General features: G+C 39.3%; 1 protein-coding gene across 2 annotated transcripts in view; it reads left to right on the plus strand.

The window, feature by feature from the left end:
* The first annotated feature begins 1959 nt into the window (after window positions 1-1959).
* The window catches only part of LOC128739589 (neuropathy target esterase sws), a 46391-nt gene continuing 27410 nt past the window's right edge, over window positions 1960-20940 (plus strand). For both annotated transcript variants that reach the window (XM_053835086.1, XM_053835093.1), the window contains exons 1-9: window positions 1960-2340; window positions 2731-2812; window positions 3635-4188; window positions 4245-4451; window positions 9970-10314; window positions 10378-10607; window positions 19194-20190; window positions 20265-20540; window positions 20613-20799. In XM_053835086.1, the coding sequence (XP_053691061.1) occupies window positions 2245-2340; window positions 2731-2812; window positions 3635-4188; window positions 4245-4451; window positions 9970-10314; window positions 10378-10607; window positions 19194-20190; window positions 20265-20540; window positions 20613-20799 (2974 nt within the window). In that variant the 5' untranslated portion in view covers window positions 1960-2244. The remainder of the gene's footprint in view (window positions 2341-2730; window positions 2813-3634; window positions 4189-4244; window positions 4452-9969; window positions 10315-10377; window positions 10608-19193; window positions 20191-20264; window positions 20541-20612; window positions 20800-20940) is intronic.

Consider the following 20940-nt stretch of genomic DNA (forward strand, 5'->3'; position numbering starts at 1 on the left):
ATCATACCGTCAATTGACATATACTGGCGCCCTTGTTTACATTTTGGAAAATTTTCCTTTTCGTTTATAGCGAATGTAGCGTGTATTTTAACATTTTAAAGGCATAATGGCGTTTTAAATTTATCCTAATGCTGTTTAAAACAACAAACTTGCCGTTTAACAGCTGAAACTTTTTTGGACTCTGCGGTCTGTTTGTAAACAAGGGCGCCAGTATCTGCCAGATGACGTCACCTTGATTTGGTCTATTCTCGCTGCTCGACGGGCTCCCAAGATGGCTGCTTTCACGTTTCTCTCACCTCTGAGTATTTCTAGTTTTGACGTGTTTTGACAGCTTGAAATAAAAACATCATTATAGAGCATTACACGGGAGCTTCTAACCTCACTTTTTTGACAGCACTTGGTGGTTTGTTTACATGGTGTTAAAGTTTGAATTGAGTTTTCTATCTCTTTCCGGCAGATAATGATAAAAACTTTTAGTTTTTATTTAAGAGAAAGTGTCTTACTTGCATTTTGAAGCAACTGATGCAGTAATCCTTCACGAAATTTCAAATCGAAACCGCTGGATGTGACAAAAATATGTAAACAAACCACCAAGTAGTGTCATTTGACGGCAAAATGACGTATAGACCTATACGACCAAATCAAGGTGACGTCATCTGGCGCAGATACTGGCGCCCTTGTTTACAAACAGACCGCAGAATCAAAAAAAGTTGAGGCTGTTTAAACGGCAAGTTTGTTGTTTAAACCGAGTTTAAACAGCATTAGGACTAAATTTGGTCTATAGACCAAATCATCATACCGTCAATTGACAGATACTGGCGCCCTTGTTTACATTTTGAAAAATTTTCCTTTTCGTTTATAGCGAATGTAGCGTGTGTTTTAACATGTTACAGGCATAATAGCTTTTTAAATTTAGTCCTAATGCTGTTTAAACAACAAACTTGCCGTTTAACAGCTGAAACTTTTTTGGACTCTGCGGTCTGTTTGTAAACAAGGGCGCCAGTATCTGCCAGATGACGTCACTTTGATTTGGTCTATTTTTCCGCGGCGCCAACTACTTGTCGAATGAAGCTTTTTTTCACCTATCGATTAGAGTGACTATATACAGAGTGGCGACAAGTCATCCCAAATGTATGCAATGCGGTTTTTCCACCCCATTGACATCTCTATAACGAGCTGCAGTGAACGTCAGCGACAGCATGTCCGGAGCTCAAAATTTGACAGCGGGCCCAAATCAGACTGCTGGCAGTTGAGTGAAACGCAGTGCTGACATGCTATCTCATTTTCGCACACACGAGATGTTGGCAGCGAAAACATGGTTGCGTGCCTACGGGTTGGGTTTTTCCAAGGTTTTTCTTTCTCTTTCCTGCATACGCGTTGGATAGGTCGTCTGCTCGATTGGAATGACACTGACAGATAATTGAAGATAGAATTAACAAAAGGGCGAATGTCGCAAGCGTAAACAAACCGAGTGAGGGTTGATTTTCCTATGCTGGTCCAGCAAAAAATAACTCTCACTCGTTTTGTTTACATTTGCGACATTCGCCCTTTTGTTAATTCTATCTAGAATTATCATTCCAATTTTGACTTTGTCGCCACTCTGTATATAGTCACTCTACTATCGATTATCTAATAATCGGAGCTAGAGTGACTATATACAGAGTGGCGCCAAGTCATCCCAAATGTATGCAATGCGGTTTATCCTAGGTTTTTCTTTCTCTTTCCTGCATACGCGTTGGATACGTTGTGTGCTCGATTGGAATGACACTGACAGATAATTATCATTCCAATTTTGACATTGTCGCCACTCTGTATATAGTCACTCTAATCGGAGCATAAAGCAATCGATTAAAAATTAATCGATTATTTTAGCGGATAATCGAGTAGTTCGATTAATCGAGAAGTAATCGGACATCATTAACTACTCGTATTTTCGTTACTCGTCAGCTGGCACTGGCACAAGGCACAAGTTGAATTTTTTTTTCGTGTTCTGCTCTGCAACTTTAAACTTTAGTGTTTTAAAATATTTAATATTCTTTTTGAATTATTATACATGTGTACAAGTTCTTGTTTATTGGCAGATTAATAGAAGACGCAATATTATCCTAACAGTTTATTATTTTGTGCCAAATTATATTTTGTGAAAATTATCGAAGCTTGAGCGAAGAATTAACAATGGGCAAGGCCTGGTGATCGTATTCCAGATTTCCAAATGCATACCGATCAAGAAAAAATAACGGAAGAATGAATATTGTAGGACTTGTAAAAAGATCTTATTCTGATTATGGAACTATTTTTAAAGACTATTGGTATACGATAGCAGAAGAATTGAGGAATAACGTAAGTTTCATAAAACATTGTGCCAGTCGTGGTGATAGTTGTCGATTTCCTGCAACATAGTAATGACTAGTGTTCGACATCGGAACGAAAATTGAGGTCCGGTCCGGTAAAAATCGGCACGAACTTTGTTATTCCGCCTTTATTCTGGTCCGATTTGGCTCTGTTCCGGTTCCGGAACCTGAACAGAGCCAAATCGGACCGGATTATTAGTCTTTCTAGTCGGAATACCAAAGTTTGTGCCGCCTTTTAACCGGACTGGAACTCGAACTTCAATTTTTGTTCCGATGTCGAACACTAGTAATGACGTTCTTGATGCATTTCAATGAGTTTAATTGCTGTGTTGAACTTTTTGTCCTTTAAAATAATTTATAAATTTATTTTTCATTCCAGTTTGCCTGGTCGCTAAGCTTGCTCCTGTTACTTATCTCCATTACAATTGGGCTCTACTGCTGGAGACGGATATATTTAAAAAGTAAGATAGGTTTACCAAAAACGTAAAATTCGACCGTTTTATTGACATCGGTTTACTTATAAGCAAGGTTAGTCAAGAGAGGTTTTCTAATGTTCAAATTTGTTTTTCACCCTAGCTGGGTTACCGCGGAAACTGTTGAATGTATTAACAACGTCGATGGTTGCTAACCAATCGTTCCGCGCACTTCTGTTCTACAAACTGTGAAAACTAGATCACCTATTTTAACTCACCTTGCTTATAAGTTTGAAATCTCGACAGAGGTTCTTGAAACGTATAATGCATAATAGCATACGCAAAAAATTGAAAAGTAAAAAACAATATCGCTATTCAAACATTCAAACGAGCTTGAATTTGTCATAAAAGAAAACGTAGTGCATGGCAAATTCATTTATAGGCCACTTAATGCCTGCAAAATGATTCAGGAAAATTTTGTCTCACATTTCTTTGAGCATTTTAATTGGTACGTCAAATCAATGTAAGCAACTGAGACATTTGGTCATCCGAGATAAACCATCTTAATTTAGGAATGTCTGGTACGTTTTACCAAGGCGTTGCTTTGCTTTACTTTCATAGAAAAATTTCTAAATCACATTTTTGAAAACCATGTACCTATTTATTGCTATTCAACTTGAAAACCGCAGTAATCGACATGCGACATTTGCTTTTATTCTCGTTCTGTATGTCGCAAGTAGTGCGTTGTAATCGCACAGTGAGGCGCCCTACTTGCAACTCCCCGAACGAGAATAAAATCGAATGTCGCATGTCGATTACTACGGGTTTCAACTAGAAAAGCAAAATATCTAGAAATATCTCTCATTCCAGAGCTTCGAGACAGGGCAGCACAATTATTATTTCAAAACCATGATTCATCACAATTGCGATTCCGAAAACGTGACAAAATGTTATTCTACGGTCGTCGTATGCTAAGAAAAGTGAAGTCTATATCAGGCCAGGCAGTGCAGGGCAGAAAAAGAAAAGCCGTGGTGCGCTTCGCAAAACGTTTACTCCACATGCGCAGAGATAATGACCCAATACAGCTTCAAGTGGTAGAACCTCCAGCTGAATACTTAGAGGAAGCAGCTGAGGGTAATGACAAAGTTCCGCCTGATGCTCTATATATGCTTCAAAGCATTCGAATTTTTGGCCACTTCGAGAAACCGGTGTTCTTAAAGATTTGTAAACATACAGAAATAAAAAATTTAATTGCCGGGGAATCACTTATTAAAGTAGGAGACAATGACGATAGTGTATTCATTGTGCAATCCGGTCAGATTAACGTGTTTCTCAATAATCCAGATGGCAGCTCAATAGCCCTCAAGGTTGTGCGTAAGGGAGAGTCGGTAACATCTTTGTTGAGTTTTATTGACGTGCTTGTGGTAAGTTTGAAGACACTGTATTTTATGGCTAAAAACCTCATTATATGTCCTTTTAGGGAAACGTCAGCCAATACAAGACAGTCACAGCCAGAGCAATGGAAGATTCTCAAGTTATCCGCTTGCCTATGTTTGCATTCAAGGAAGTATTTGATGAAAGTCCTGATTTACTAATTCGCGTCATTCAAGTTATAATGATCCGCTTACAGCGAGTAACCATTACAGCACTGCATAATTACTTAGGTTTAAGCACTGAGTATATCCAAGTAAGTTAGGAATTGATTTATATTTATTTAATTATTTAGTGATTGTATAACAATTCCGCGAAACTCGTCTACCCGAAAGATATTTCCCCGAATGCACGAATTCCCCAAAAACCATTTTCCCTAAAGATATTTCCCCGAATGTAATAATTCCCCGAAAGATATTTCCCCGAATGTACTAATTCCCCGAAAAATATTTCCCTGAATGTACTAATTCCCCGAAAAATATTTTTCCGAAGGTACCATTTCCCCGAAAACCACTTACCCAAATACTGATTTCCACGAACAAAAGTCATGTTACATTGCATTGCAAGTCTGTTGTCAGGTGTGTGTTTGGTCTTACCCAAATTTTCTTTCCCAGTATCTTCAACACAGAAATATATGTAAGATTATATGACATGCGGGGAAATATTTTCCCTGAATGAAGTTTTTCTGAAAAATGCTTTTCTGAATGCATTACTGAATTCGAAAATCAGTTTCCTCAATAGTACTACTTAGATTCCCAAAATACAGTTTCTGAAAACCAATTTCTCGAATCCCGGAAAGCATGTTTTTAAAAATAAGCCATTACTTTCACCGCGCAGTATTATAGAATAGGTGATGCAGTTTTATGCTGCAAAACTGATAAGTTTAAAATTTATTAATCTTAAAACCGGGGGTGTGTACAACTGAAGGCTGCAAATTAAAAAGCAAAAAAACACATAAAGCTAAAACAATTGAAACGTCAATGAATTTTGACGGAACATGTAACATACTATTCAACATTTCAGAACAAAATCAGTTTTCACATATTCTTGCTCATAAAATTGGCGGAACTAGGGGGGGGGGGTGAGATTTAGCACCTTAGAAAAATTGACTTGGCCGACCAATAAAACGGTCGAAAAAAATTCCGGGGCTATAGCCCCCCCTAGAAATGAGCGCTAGGCCCGCCAATGAAAATAACTGCTGCTCTTGCGGAATCAACTGAAAACTGGTTACTATATACGACTGGGTATGCGGAGATTCACAAATTTGTGCGTGCGAAAGTCTGCTTCATCCAACGGTGGATTGGCTATCATTTTTTATTGGTTTTATTGGTTCTTAGGTCCCTTGGTATGTTTTCCAACGTATAAAAGAAAAATCGTTTTCGGATCATGTAGGTAAGGCCAGTGTCAGTGTCGGTTGTCAGACTAGCCACCGCCAAGGGCGCTAGGTCTTAACTCTTAAGGGTGACAAAGAGCAAGGCTCCAATAATAATTACAATCATCTTTAACCATACTTTTACTCGAAACACTGTATAAAGATCAATTAAAGGTAATCACATTATATTTCATGAAAAACTGGAACAAAATTCGTCATTATTTCAACCCTAGAGCGGTCGCGCTAGTGTACTGAGTACACGCGTTTTCGAAAAACGCGAAAAAATCATCAAAATTTTAATCAAATCACACCAGGTTTTGGTTGTATTCGAAGATCTACTCTTTCTGCCAAAATATAGCAAAAAGAAATAAAAAAAAGGGTCGAAAGATGCTTGTAAGAATAGTGTGTCCGCGCGTGTACCCAGTACACCAGCGCGACCACTAACGTAACTTTTTTGAAATGAAAACAGTTACACAAGCGGTCGCGTCGTGTACTGAGTACACGGCGGGCAATACCTTGGGGGGCAAGTTTGTGAAGAGATAGAAGGTTGCGACTTTCGACAAAGTTGCTTATCTAGTTAAGACACATTCCGTGATATACAACAAAGTTCGGAACTGATTCGCTAGATAGCGCTAATAATGAAGAAACTAAATTCATTTAGGAATATTTTAGAACCGTAATGAGCTAGAAGATTGCTATTTACTACAAAGTTGTTTGTAAAGCCAAGACGCATTTGGTAACGAACACTGAAGTTTGGAACTAGTCCGCTAGATGGAATATACGGTGAAATTTAATTCATTTGGCGATATTTCCGAACCATGACGAAATAGAAGGTTGATGTTTTCGACAAAGTTATTTATCAGGTCAAGATACTTCCGATGATGGTAAATAAAATTCGGAATTAAGTCAGTAGTAGGTGGAGATGATGAGATAATCAAATTATTTTCGGAATATTGCGGAACCATGTGATATGTATGGCAGAAAAGGCTTAGCTAAGGCTAATGCCAATGCACTCTATAATCATCTCTCTCTGAGATCCTTTCCAGTGTTGTTAACCAACACATTTGTAAATGATACCTAATAGCGCTGAGCGGGACTCGGCTGTCAGAACTATTCTGATACCCATAGCTACCGGTTATTTTGGATCGCGCGTTTATTCCGAAATCCCCGTACCGTGTAATAATTACAAAAGAAGATTATTAAACCATGATGACATAGAACACTCCCTCCCAGTTGGCCTCGAGGTACGATGCCGGCCTAATAAGCCAGTCTTCGTATGTTCAAATCTCGGCTAGGAGAGGCTTTTAGAGTCAAAAGGATCGTAGCAACTGGCCCTGCAATTGTCCTGTACTCTAACAGCTGGCTGCGAAGTCTGTCGTATAAAAACAGAAGGTCAAGTTTCGATAACGGAATGTAGCACCTGGGCTTTGCTTTGCTTTGACATAGAACACTGCTGTTCGCTACAAAGTGTTTTCTGTAGTCAAAACACGTTAGATAACGCATCGTTGTCCTTTTCATCATTGATTGCGTAGTCAATTCCAGCCAATCAACAGCTATTTCTATGGATTTCTGACAGAAGCAATTGATACGTATTGCTTAACTTTCATCAAAAGACAAGATGAAGTGCACAGACTGATCAAAATGCTTTTGACGACGCAATTTCGTCGTCTACATCTTCTAGCAAGAAAGATCACCAGGAAAAGATTTCTGGAAACCCGTGCTGCGTTTCCATCACATTATTCAAAAATATTTTAGAGAGTGTTTGAGTCCCTATTCTTCCCAGGGTTTCTAATAGGTTTATTCAGAAATCTGGCAAACACGCATAAATGTCTCGCCAAAATCTGGCGATCAATTTGACCGATGGGGAGGAATTTTTCGGGAAACGTCTTGCCAGTTTTGTTCAACGCAGATACTAAATGTTGTCTGAAATTAGGGTTGATGACTCTTTTGCAGAACGGAGAAACAGAAATCTGGCAAAAATCTGGGACATTACCAAATATCTGGAAGATTTTGAACTTTGTCTGGCATGCAATAACAAATCTGGTAAAATCTAGATTTATCAGCAAAGCAAAACCATGCATGGGTATAAACGTCCTTCAGAACTTGACCCTTCTTTATCGATAGACTTCGCTGCCGGTTATTAGAGTACAGGAAAATCACTGGGCTAGTGCAAAGATCCTATTAACTCTGTAGCGGCACCGCCCAGTCGAGACTCGAACATACGACGACTGGCTTGTTGGGCCAGCATCGTAGCCCGGAGCTAACTTGGCGGGTAGGCTTAACGGCTACGTTGATGCTTGCAGTTATTAACGTGTGCGTGATGATAAAACCAAAGCTATTTCTTTTGCTAACGCGACAACACGACTGAAGTGCACTCTCGTGATACTCATTTGTATACAGCTTGCTTTTTTCATTGGGCTCGAATACTTTACTGTTTCCTTGTATTACGTGTGTGTTATTTCCTGTATGATATAAGTGACCGTAATAAGAATATTCACCTCGATTCTACGTTCCGATCGGGCCCGTTCCGATCAGAAACGTCCCGATCGATGCGTGTTATAGCATACGTTGTATATCGATCGAAGTGCAATTTCTGATCGGATCCGGCTCCGATTTGTATGTAGAATAGAGGCGATTATAGGATTGTTAGGCATTACCAAATGTGTCTTGTTCGAACAAATAGCTCTGTAGAACACAGTAACATTCTATCTCGTCACGACTCTGAGATATTCCAAAAAAATCAATATGGTCGTTATAAGCGCCATCTATCGTATAAGTTCCGAATTTTGTTGTCCGCAGTCAGATTGATCTCGTCCAGATAAACAACTTTGCCAAAGACAGCAACCTTCTATCTCTTCTCAGTCCCGAGATATTAGAGAATCTAGTATCGAGATTCTAGAATCATTTATTTTGGTTGCCATTTGCGCCATCTAGCGAATCAGTTCTCAAACTTTATTGTTCGTTTCCAGATGAGTCTCAAATAGATAAACAACTTTGTCGAAAACCGCAACCTTCTATCTCATGACAGTCCTGAGATATAGGCAGCAGGGCCTTAAATTATCACCGAATTTCAAACAAAACAGAGAATCTTTTTTCTCAGCATACATTGTTTTTTATGCCTCTGAGATTCGCATGTACAACTGCACAATGATTTTCATCATAGTATACAAGTTCAATATATCGTAAAAATACAACAGGAGAAAGTGATGTTCAAATCCAGAAGGTGATTATCACTTCTGTAAAAAATAATTTTAAATGCAGTTAATGAAAAGAAAAATCTTATGTCCAACAGCTGAACGCAATAGATGCTAAACCACAACATTTTTTTTATTGATTTTCACTGCTCAAACGTGAATATCAGTTTGTTACAATATCACAGGGCATTGATATTCTATATTCTCGTGCATGAAGCTCATGCTTGCTGCATTTAGTTATTATGTACGTTTGATCACAGCAAGCAGATTTTCAGTGCAAGTTAGACTGATAATCCAGAAGTTTGAACGTTATGCTGATGAATATTAACAGCACTGATAGGCAGTATTGTTCGCCGTGTACTCAGTACACGACGCGACCGCGACCGCTTACGTAACTTTTTTAACGCGACCGCTCTAGGGTTAAATATTTTTCTGGATATTGGTTCTTTCTTGCCAATAGCTTTTTGGCAAATTGTACTTTCTGGGAATCGGTTCTCAGGAATTTGATACTTGGAATTGGTTTTCTGGAATAGTACTTCCTGAGCATTGCATTGATTTTCTGGAGAATGATTCTGGGGAATATCCTTCGTTATTTTATTTTCTGGTGTTTAGTTTTCTAGAGAAGAGGACAACCATTCGTTGAGTCCGTGAGGTGCCGTAATTCCGTGCGACGCCTAATTTCATACGCTTGGTCTAAAGGTGGCGGTTTCCTAGCGGAACGTACAGAACATTTTCGACCAAAATATTTGAACGTTTATTCAAGCATTGTTGAAGGAAATGTGCATGTTTTGTAGAGAGATATTGTTGCCTTTAATGCTATTTGCACAGGATTAGGAGCCAAAATTAGCCGAACGGAATTTGCGCTTTTCGCTGTAATGCCTAATACTCTGATCTCTGATGTACTTAGCTTCAACGCCCATATAATATGTGATCTAGAAATATAAAACGTTACTTTTCGGGGAAATGGTATATTCGGGCAAACGGTTTTCGGGGAAGTATTACATTCGGGGAAATGGTGTTCGGGGAAGTAGTATATTCAGGGAAATGGTTTTCGGGAAAGTGGTACATTCGAGAAAACATTTCATTCGGGAAAATAGGCTTCGGGAAAATATCCTTCGGGGAACTGGGTTTCGGGAAAACGGTTTTTGGGAAAATGTTGTACAACCTTATTTAGTTTTATGACATATATGGAATTCTTCTCTTTTCAGTGCTCATCTCAGCGTAAAAAAGTCGTCGTCCCAATGAAAAATAGTCCTGGTCATCGTCGAATTCCTTCGGACGTGCAGATGCCTTCCCACTCGTTGGTGGGTCAAGCAACAAATAGTGAAACCAAACCGGACATGCTTGCGGATTTAGCTGATCACGTTGGAAGTAGGCGCACTTCTGCACTTCCGAGTGAACCGATGGAAGATACTGTAATGAAGTCAATAGCTATTGAAGGTTTTCTTAAGGAATTAGGTTTAAAGGAAGGAGACAGACCCTTCATCGAAGACAACATTGTTTTAAAGGAAATTGCTCCTGGTACAACGTTAACGCATCAAGGTCGCAGTGATGTAAGTTTTCATGACATTTCAAGTGTATGGTCATGAAATTTGAAACTTGATTCCTTGTTTTAGGATGTACTCCTTATTTTTGTTATTAGCGGCGGATTAACAATAGCGCAATATCCACAGATCAACATTGGTTGCAACAAAAAACTAGACAAATCCGAAAACCATACTGTTGCTATTCATCCCGGTGACGTTGTGGGGGGTCTAGCAGTACTAACAGGCGAAAGTAGTTTGTATACCATTAAAGCAAAGCACTACTCCAGAGTTGGACTACTGAGCAAGGAGATCATCTATAGGTAGGTTTAATTGATTGGTACTATATATTTATTACCCGCCATTAGGCAGACATTCCCGAATAACGTTTGACGAACGTGAATACGCATTTTTTGCAACCCCCCTTTTTTGTATTTTCCTATCTACTTCAGATGCCTAATCAGGCGTTTCCATAGTGTGTAAACTGAAAGCATTTGTATAAGGTTTTCACCGGTGTCTGATACAGAAGAAGAAGAAGCCATTTGATGGGATTAGTTGCGAAAAATCAGTAATCGACGTCAAACTACAAAAACAAACTGCGCCGAAGAATGCGGTGTGTTTTTGGAGTTTGACGACACACTTGATTGTCATTGGTCGGTTTACGATTCCATCCACACCATGATGAAATCTCTTCATTGCATATATCACCACACTTGTTGAATTATCAGCGCATTATGAATCAATCGATAATCATCATCATCATCAATACCTATAAAAAAGGATTTCTGTCTGTCTGTCTGTCCCTATGTTCCTTTTAGAATCGTAAATTACTGAACCGATTGGCGTGAAAATTTGCATGTAGGGGTTTTTGGGGCTACGGAAGGTTCTCTCGATGGCAAAAGACCCCTCCCCCCACTAAGAGGGGGGGGGGGGGCTCCCATACAAATCTATGCCTATAAAAATGGATTTCTGTCTGCTCTATGTTCCTTATAGAATCGAAAACTATTGAACCGATCGGATTGAAAATTTGCATGTAGGGGTTTTTGGTGCCAGGGAATTAATCGAGAATTAATCAAGCAAATGGAACAAAATTTTACATGTGGGTGTTTTTGGAGACAAGATTTTTTTCTATGGTGAATTGAGGCCCCCCCCCCCCACTTTAGGAGGGGGGGCTCCTATACAAATGAAACACAAATTTCCTCATAACTCGAAAACTAATTAATCAAATGGAACCATATTTGGCATGTGGGTGTTTTTGGAGGCTTGAATTTTTTCTATGATGAATTGAGACCCCTTACCTTTTTAGGAGGGGGAGCTCCCATACAAATAAAATACAAATTTCCTTATAACTCGAGAACTAATCAAGCAAATGGAACCAAATTTAGCATGTGGGTGTTTTTGTAGGCAATTTCTTTTATGGTGAATTGAGAACCCTCCCTTCTTTAGAAGGGGAATGATGACCCCTCTCCCTTTTAGGAGGGGGGGCTTCCATTCACATGAAATACAAATTTCCTCATAACTCGAGAACTAATCAAGCAAATGGAACAATGTTTGACATGTGGGTGTTTTTGAAGACAAGAATTTTTTCTATGGTAAATTGAAACCTCTCCGTACTTTAGGACGGGTGGCTCCTATACAAATGAAATACAAATTTCCTCATAACTCGAGAACTAATTAATCAAATGGAACCATATTTGCCATGTGGGTGTTTTTGGAGGCATGAATTTTTTCTATGAAGTTTTCAGGACCCCTTACCTTTTTAGGAGGGGGGCTCCCATACAAATGAAATACAAATTTCCTTATAACTCGTGAACTAATCAAGCAAGTGGAACCAAATTTAGCATGTAGGTGTTTTTGTAGTCAATTTTTTTTCTTTGATGTATTGAGATCCCGCCCCTCTTTAGGAGAGGAATAATGACCCCTCTCCCTTTTAAGAGGGGGGGCTTCCATACACATGAAATACAAATTTCCTCATAACTCGAGAACTAATCAAGCAAATGGGACAAAATTTGACATGTGGGTGTTTTTGGAGACAAGAATTTTTTCTATGGTGAATTGAAACCTTTCCCTACTTTAGGAGGGGGCTCCTATGCAAATTAAATACAAATTACCTCATAACTCAAGAATGAATTAATCAAATGGAACCATATTTGGCATGTGGGTGTTTTTGGAGGCATGAAATTTTTCTATGATGAATTAGGACCCCTTAACTTTTTAGGATGGGGGCTCCCATACAAATGAAATACAAATTTCCTCATAACTCGAAAAGTAATCAAGCAAATGGAACCAAATTTGGCATGTGGGGGTTTTGGAGGCAGTAATGTTTTTAATGATGGTTTGAAAACCCTCACTCCTGTGGTAGGGGGATAAGGACTATCATACAAATAAAACAGAAATTTTTGCGTAACTCAAAAACTAATCGAACTCGAGAAATTTTAGACTCTCATAAAACTAATCAATAGCAAGACCACCAAAAACTATCAATAGTAACATTAGATAATTCAGCGCGATAGGGGTCAGTCCCGGCGTAGTGGTTAGCATTCACGCCTCTCACGCCGAGGACCCAGGTTCAAATCCCGGCCCCGCAGAAGTCACGAATGACATAAGCTGTTAAAGTGACTATAATCTAACAAAAAAAAAAAAAAAAAATTCAGCGCGAGACGGCCATAGGCCGCGAGTGTTGCCAGCGACCTGCCGTCGGAAGCGCCGGCCACTGCGGGCGGCAGCCCTCCGTAGAGATCACCTCTATCTAGGTATATTTATTTTTCTAGATCTACTGACCTCTAATACTTTCCTTCAGTTGGGTCACCCCTGTGAAATGGTACTTTCTACGAAAAGATTTTCTGTGAAATGATACCGTGGACCCCCGTTCGTTTGACCGTTTTTAATCTGAACACTTTTTAATTTGCACCCCGTTGGTTTGCACGACGTGCAAATTAAAAATGGTTCAAATGTCATTCTCAACATGACATCATTTGCTTATGCAGACAATGCGCATTAACGCGATTTGTTTGTACTGATCTAGCGTGTTTAATCTGTTTCACATTGCGTTTTCCCAAATATTATGATAGAAATTCGATCGGAGAATGAAATATTCGCTGCTTCCAACTTTCAACTGAATCAAAACACCAAAACAGTAACAAAGAGTAGGGCGACCAGTTCACACAAGTTCCAGCATATTTAGGGTTGACAGTTGTTCAAATTAAAAATCAACCCCGTTAGTCTGCATGAGGAATCGTTCAAACGAACGGGGGTCCACTGTACATCCTGCGTAAGGTTTTTCGCGAAATGGTATTCTGCGAAACTCTATATCCCGCGTTATGGTCAACCGAGAATTGGTGTTCCGTAAAATGGTATTCGGCGAAATGGTTTGTAATGATGGCGAATATTTAAATGCTATCCGCTTTATTTTATCAGGCTACGCAATGGGGGGAGTTATTTCTACTTTACTGTGAGAAAAATTTGTATATTAAAACACCCATGAACTCCTCAGAAACTTGCAAAACTCGAGATTGTGACAAAGGTCATCCGAGATTCACGATTTATGTACAACACAGTTTAATTTGTGGCAATACGAAGTTTGTCGGGTCAGCTAGTAATCTTATATATAAAAATGGATTTCTGTCTGTCTGTCGGGATGTTCCTTATAGAATCAAAAACTACTGAACCGATCGGCGTGAAAATTTGCATGTAGAGGTTTTTGGGGCCAGGAAAGGTTTTAGTGATGGTTAGAGACCCCTCCCTCAACTAAGAGGGGCTCCCATACAAATGAAACACAAATTTCTGCATAACTCTAAAACTAATCAAGCAAATGGAACCAAATTTAGCATGTGGGTGTTTTTGTAGGCAAGAATATTTTCTATGGTGAATTAGGACCCCTCCCCACTTTAGGAGGGGGGCTCCCATACAAACGAAAAACAAATTTCCTCATAACTCGAGAACTAATCAAGCAAATGGAACCAAATTTGACATGTAAGTGGTTTTGGAGGCAAGTTTTTTTTCTATGGTGAATTGAGACCCCTCTCCTCTTTAGAAAGCGAGTTCTGACCCATCTCCCCCCTTAACCTTCCTAATGCATTAGAAAAAAGTTACATATTATGCATTGGGGGTCGAAAACGACCCAAGTTTTGAAATTGTTCTCATTCATCCATTTTCAATCCGAATTTTGTTTTCTTTACCTCGTTTGAAAGGTATGGCCAAAAACTGGCACCCGAGGTATTTTTTTTCCATGTTGGGTATTTTTATCACTGCGACCATTTGTTTGATCTATTGTGATATATTCCCCGTTTTATTATAGCTATGTTGTCAAGATGACGCACCACTAGCAGAAGTGATTGTCATTGTTTGACTAATAGCATTTGTCCAGCCCGGTGATGCACTTCGGATGAAGTGCACTACTGCGCTGGGAGTTGTTTTCCAAATATCAGAGGGTTCTAACAGCCCTCTTTCGAAGAACCTTAATCTTTTATTGAGAATTGCCGGACATCGGCATAACAGGTGTTCCGAGTCTTCTTTTTCTATGCCGCAGAAGCGACATATATCATCATGAAGTTTTCCCATTAGCTTCAGATGATAGCGGCTCGGACAATGTCCTGTTATAAGACCAGTATAAATGCTTAGATCTTTCTTCGAAAGCTCCAGTATTTTGCGAGTAATTGAAACGTTTGGAGAGATGAAACGTTTCGACTGCCTAGCATTGAAAGTGTTATTCCAATTTGATTCCACTTTCGTACATTCCCATGCTTTTAGCTCCATTTTTAAAGCAGAAGCAGATAAGCAACAGAAGGGCTCAGGTCCTACAAATTGATGAGATGATCCGAGTCTTGCTAGTGCATCAGCTCTCTCATTTCCATCAATTCCACAGTGACCTGGGACCCAGTACAAGTTGACTTGGTTACGACGAGACAACTTTTGGAGTGATTGAATACATTCCCAGACAAGTTTTGATGTGCATGTCGCCGACTTTAGAGCGTTTAGAGCTGCTTGGCTGTCGGACATGATGCATATATTTGAATGTTTATAGTTCCTGCGCAAGCACACAGTCGTACATTCTAGAATTGCTTGTATTTCAGCTTGGAATACAGTTGGCCATCTGCCCATAGAAATTGACATGTCTATTCCTGGGCCAGTGACTCCTGCTCCCACTTGATTGTCCATTTTTGAACCATCTGTATAGAAAACTGTCGAGCCTGGACGAATGTCGGGACCACCGTCTTCCCAGGAATCACGTCTAGGCCACCCGAGGTATGTTAGGGAATATTTGTTGACTAATGGCCACTTCTGCGTCGGTTCCGGAACATCCGGTACCCGGTTTTAGGGGGCAATTTTGAATTTTGGGATATATATCTTGCGACTCGTCGAATTACATCAGCTTGATAACATAAGACTATTGAAAATATAATAAAGATATTTTGAAAGCAAATGGCCCCATCAGCATTGATCCCGGAACATCCGGTACCCGGTTTTTGGGAAAACTCATCTTGCGACATCTTAATCAAATAAGACTGATGGAAGTGAAATAAGGTCATTTAGAAGCCAAATGACCACTTTACCATCGGTTCCGGAACATCCGGTAACTGATTCCGGGGGACATTTTTGAATTTTGAAATAATTCATCTTGCGGCACATCAAATCACAACGCCTTGATCAAATCAGACAATTACAAGAGCTATGGGGACAATTTGAAAACAAATGGCCATTTCATCATCGGTTCCGGAACATCGGATGCACGGTTTATGAGAACATTCTTGGATAAGATTATGCGGCACATCAAGTCACATTGGCTTGATAAAATAACACTAATGGAAGTTCAATGGAAACATTTTGGAGCCAAATGATCATTTCACCGTCGGTTCCGGACCATCTGGTACCCGGTTTTTTGGGACATTTTTGGTTTACAGGGTAATTCATCAGCCCGAATTGCCACGTTTTATGGTTCATTATAAATACAGGGTACCGGATTATATGCGACTAATGCCACATTGTACTTCCATCATATTGTTATTTTATCAATGCGATGTGATTTGATTTGCCGCAAGATGAATTATTTCGAAATCCAAAAATGTCCTCCGAAAACCGGGTACCGGATGTTCCGGGACCAATTCTGACGTGGCAATTTGCTTTCAAAATGTCTTTATTATGCTTTCAATAGTCTTATGTTATCAAACAGATGTAATTCGACGTGTCACAAGAGAAATCATCTTCAAAATCGAAATTGTCCCCTAAAACCGGGTACCGGATGTTCCGGCCATTTGGGTCCAAAATGTCCCCATTGTACTTCAGTTAGTCTTATTTTATCAATCCAAACTGATTGATGTGCCGCAAAGAGAATTATCTCGACGTATACAAATGTCCCCCGGACCTGGTAGTGGCTGTTCCGAAACCGACGCAGAAGTGGCCATTAGTCAACAAATAATCCCTAACATACCTCGGGTGCCAGTTTTTGGCCATACCTTTCAAACGTGGTAAAGAAAACGAAATTCGGATTGAAAATGGATGAATGAGAGCAATTTCAAAACTTGGGTCGTTTTCGACCCCAATGCATAATATGTAACTTTTTTTACTGTAGCGCTTCTAGATGTCGCTGAAAGCTGAAACTCCCCCGCAATGATAGTTCTCGAAAGTTAGGAAAAGTCAGACAATTTCAAGTCTCTAGCTCCTTCCGTTACTGAGTATCAAGCTTTGTAAGTATGCCGATGGGTCGAAAACGACCCCAATGCACTAGGAAGGTTAAGAGGGTGGGCTTCCATACAAATGAAATGCAAATTTCCTCTTATCTCGAGAACTAATCAAGCAAATGGAACCAAATTTGGCATGTGGGAGTTTTGGATGGCAGAAACTTTTTCTATGGTGAATTACGACCCCTTCCCCTTTTAAGAGGGAGGCTCCCATACAAATGAAATACAAATTTCCTTATAATTTGTGTACTAATCAAGCAAATGGAACCAAATTTGGCATGTGGGAGATTTTAGAGTCTTCAATTTATTTTATGATAGAGACCTCTCACCCCTGTGGTAGGGGGATATAGACTCTCATACAAATCAAACAGAATTTTTTGCGAAACTCAAAAACTAATCGAACTCGAGAAATTCGAGACTCTTCCATAAAACATTAGTCAATAACAAGGCCACAAAAAGTATCTATAGTAACACTAGATCATTCAGGACGAGACGGCCGCGAGTGTTGCTGGCGACCAGCCGTAGGAAGCGCCGCCCACTGGGGGGAGGTAACTCCCCGTAGAAATCACTACTGTCTAGGTTCATTTGTTTTCCTAGGTCTACCTGAGTTTCCTGGAACGAGCGACAGCGAGTAAGGAGAGGATCGCGAAATGGTACTTTCCACAAACATGTTTTCCGTGAAATGGTACATTCCGCTTAAGGTTTTTCGCAAAATGATATTCGGCGAAATGTTGTACAATCATGGCGAATATTACTATCTGCTTTCTGGCTATGCAATGAGGGGACAGGGGAGTTGTTTTCTACTTTACTGTGAGGAAAAATTGCAAATTTGTATATTAAACTACCCATTCCAGGTAACTAATAAGCATTAACTTAAGCAGCAAATCAGCGTATCTGGCATTTTGTACTGCACGTTGTTGTATATTAGCGTTTTGACTGCATAGGTGTTGTAAATTGGCATCCAAAATTGTATTAAAATTCTTCATATCGGTAATTAGCTGTAAATTAGCATTGTCAACACTATAAGAAGGTTATCAGTAAAGTAGCTGTATATTTTGCCAAAATAGCATTTATGTAGCATTTAAGGCGACTTAAATGCTTATTGGCCTACATTTGAATAGCATTGGTGATGCTTATTGGTTACCTGGGATGCTTTCATAGTTCATAGTTCAACTGCCAAAATGAATCATCTAAGGTTGAACTCCTCAGAAACTTGCAAAACTCGAAATTGTGACAAAGATCATCCGAGATTCATGATTATTTACAACACAGGTTAATTTGTGGCAATACGAAGTTTGTCGGGTCAGCTAGTCTTTAATAAAAATATTCAAATATTTAAAACAAAAATTATTAAACAATCTACCTTTTAAATCTTTTTACTATTTGTACTTTAGAAAATAAAAAAAAAGTATTTTGAACCCACAACATTTACCAGATATTTCCTAGGGTTTCCCTTACTAGTATTTCCCAACTCCTGGGACATTTATGAGGGCACGTAGAGTTCTCTACGGTTCTCTTAAGTAAATGTCAGATTAATATTCCTTTCCCATCCCCAACAGCTATCAAGAACGTGGCCAGGACGATAACCATGGTTTAAGGGCATTTGACTTTTGTTTAAGAGCATGAAATTAAGCTCCAAATTTCATGTTGCTGGTAACAAACACCAAGTTACTTGTTCTTTTGAACAAAGCATTGTTACTGGCACCAACTACGAGTTTGTGCACCTGTTTTTGCTATGCTATGCGTTAGTTGCATACTACCACTAATTGCATTATTCTCCGTGACAAATTGTTCTTTGTACAGTTTTGTATTATGTACTACTACCAAATTTTTGGTTAAAAAATTACTCCCAATCTGAGTTTGTACATTTTAAGGATTTTTTAAGTAGTTTTAACCCAGTTTCAGCTCAATCGAATTTATGTTTTAAAAGTTAGATATGTAGGTACGTAACACCACAAATGACCGGATTTTACGGATAATGAGTAGACCGTACTGCACGCTAGTAATTTATTTTGGAAAGCTCTATACTCCGAGCGGATATTTCGCTTAAAAATTAAAAGCGAATATGCAGGTAGATTATGACTTATAAAATGTTACTTAAAAACATTGTAAAAAAAAATCTCAAAAATAATCAAAAGTGAAACTTTTTAATAACGGTTTATTAAACAATTCAAAACCTGTTTCTTTCAATAGATCTCAAACTAATGCTTTGTTTAATTTCATTTAACACAGCATAATGCGTGAACGCCCGGGGGTTGTCTTAGACATTGCGGACAGTGTAGTCAAACGACTATCGCCTCTAGTACGTCAATGCGATTTTGCATTAGACTGGAATTTCCTCGAATCGGGTAGAGCAGTCTATCGACAGGATGAAAATAGCGACTGCACCTATATTGTGCTAAATGGTCGTCTTCGCTCAGTTATTACTCATTCGAACGGAAAAAAAGAAATTGTTGGAGAATACGGCAAAGGCGACTTAATCGGCATAGTGGAAATGATTACTGAGACACCACGTACAACTACTGTAATGGCAGTTCGCGATTCTGAGTTAGCCAAATTACCAGAAGGACTATTCAATGCAATTAAGTTTAAATATCCAATTGTGGTAACTCAACTGATAAGCTTACTTAGTCATCGTATCCTAGGATCTATGCAATCTGCTTCAATTAAAGGGAGCTCTTTGACAGCCGTCCCATTTGACACTAATCAACAGATTCAACATCGATATTCTACTGTAGCCATTGTTGGAATAATTGAAGATGTTCCACTGACCGCGTTCACTTACGAATTGTATCACTCGTTGTGCGCTATCGGGTCTACCTTACGACTCACATCCGATGTTATACGTAAAACGTTAGGACCACAAATTATGGAGCAATCTAATGAATATCGTTTGACCAGTTGGCTTGGTCAACAAGAAGATCGTCACAACATTGCACTGTATCAGTGTGATCAAACGTTTGGTCCATGGACACAACGCTGTTTACGCCAGGCTGACGTGATAATCATTGTAGGACTAGGTGAATGCCCACCTACGATCGGAAAGCTTGAAAAAGAAATAGATAGACTAGCAATACGAACAGCAAAAGAGTTGGTTCTTCTACATCGTGAAGGTTCGCGTCGCCCTACTAATACAACCAGGTGGCTGAACATGCGAGCATGGGTATCACAACATCACCACATCCAATGCCCAAGGCGTATGTTCACGAGAAGAAGTCAATATCGAATTGTAAGCATATTTTCTACATGTTTTATTTCACACGCTCATTATTTTTATTACATTTTTATGTTCTTCTATTGCAGAATGACTTATATAGTAAAGTTCTTATGTCTGAGCCAAATATTCATTCGGACTTTTCAAGATTGGCTCGGTGGTTGACTGGAAATTCTGTTGGATTAGTGCTCGGCGGTGGAGGAGCTCGTGGTGCAGCACATGTTGGTATGTTAAAAGCCATTCAAGAAGCTGGTATTCCAATTGATATGGTTGGAGGTGTTAGCATTGGAGCCTTCATGGGAGCACTCTGGTGCTCCGAGAAAAACATAACAACTGTTACGCAGAAAGCTCGTGAATGGTGTAAGGTAAGCATGTTTGCTTTGTTACGCATTTATACAAAATCATGACATTCATTTCTGCTATGCTTTCGCGAACAGAAAATGACCCAATGGGGTCGACAGCTTCTTGATCTTACATATCCCATGACCTCCATGTTCTCTGGAAGAGATTTCAACAAAACCATTCATGGGACCTTTGGTGATGTATGCATCGAAGATTTGTGGATTCCGTACTTTACGCTTACCACCGATATTTCGGCCAGCTGCGCACGTACTCATACTCACGGTAAAATTGTGTCTTATGTTTTGTTTTTTATTTTCAAACGCCCATAAAATATGTTCTGAGAGTTAAGGTGAATTCCCGGTGTGCAAACAACAATTGCTCGTATGTATACGTACAATTGGCGTACGTCTTTTTTCAAACAAA

Source organism: Sabethes cyaneus, chromosome 1, assembly GCF_943734655.1.
Source record: "Sabethes cyaneus chromosome 1, idSabCyanKW18_F2, whole genome shotgun sequence".
Classification (NCBI taxonomy): Eukaryota; Metazoa; Arthropoda; class Insecta; order Diptera; family Culicidae; genus Sabethes; species Sabethes cyaneus.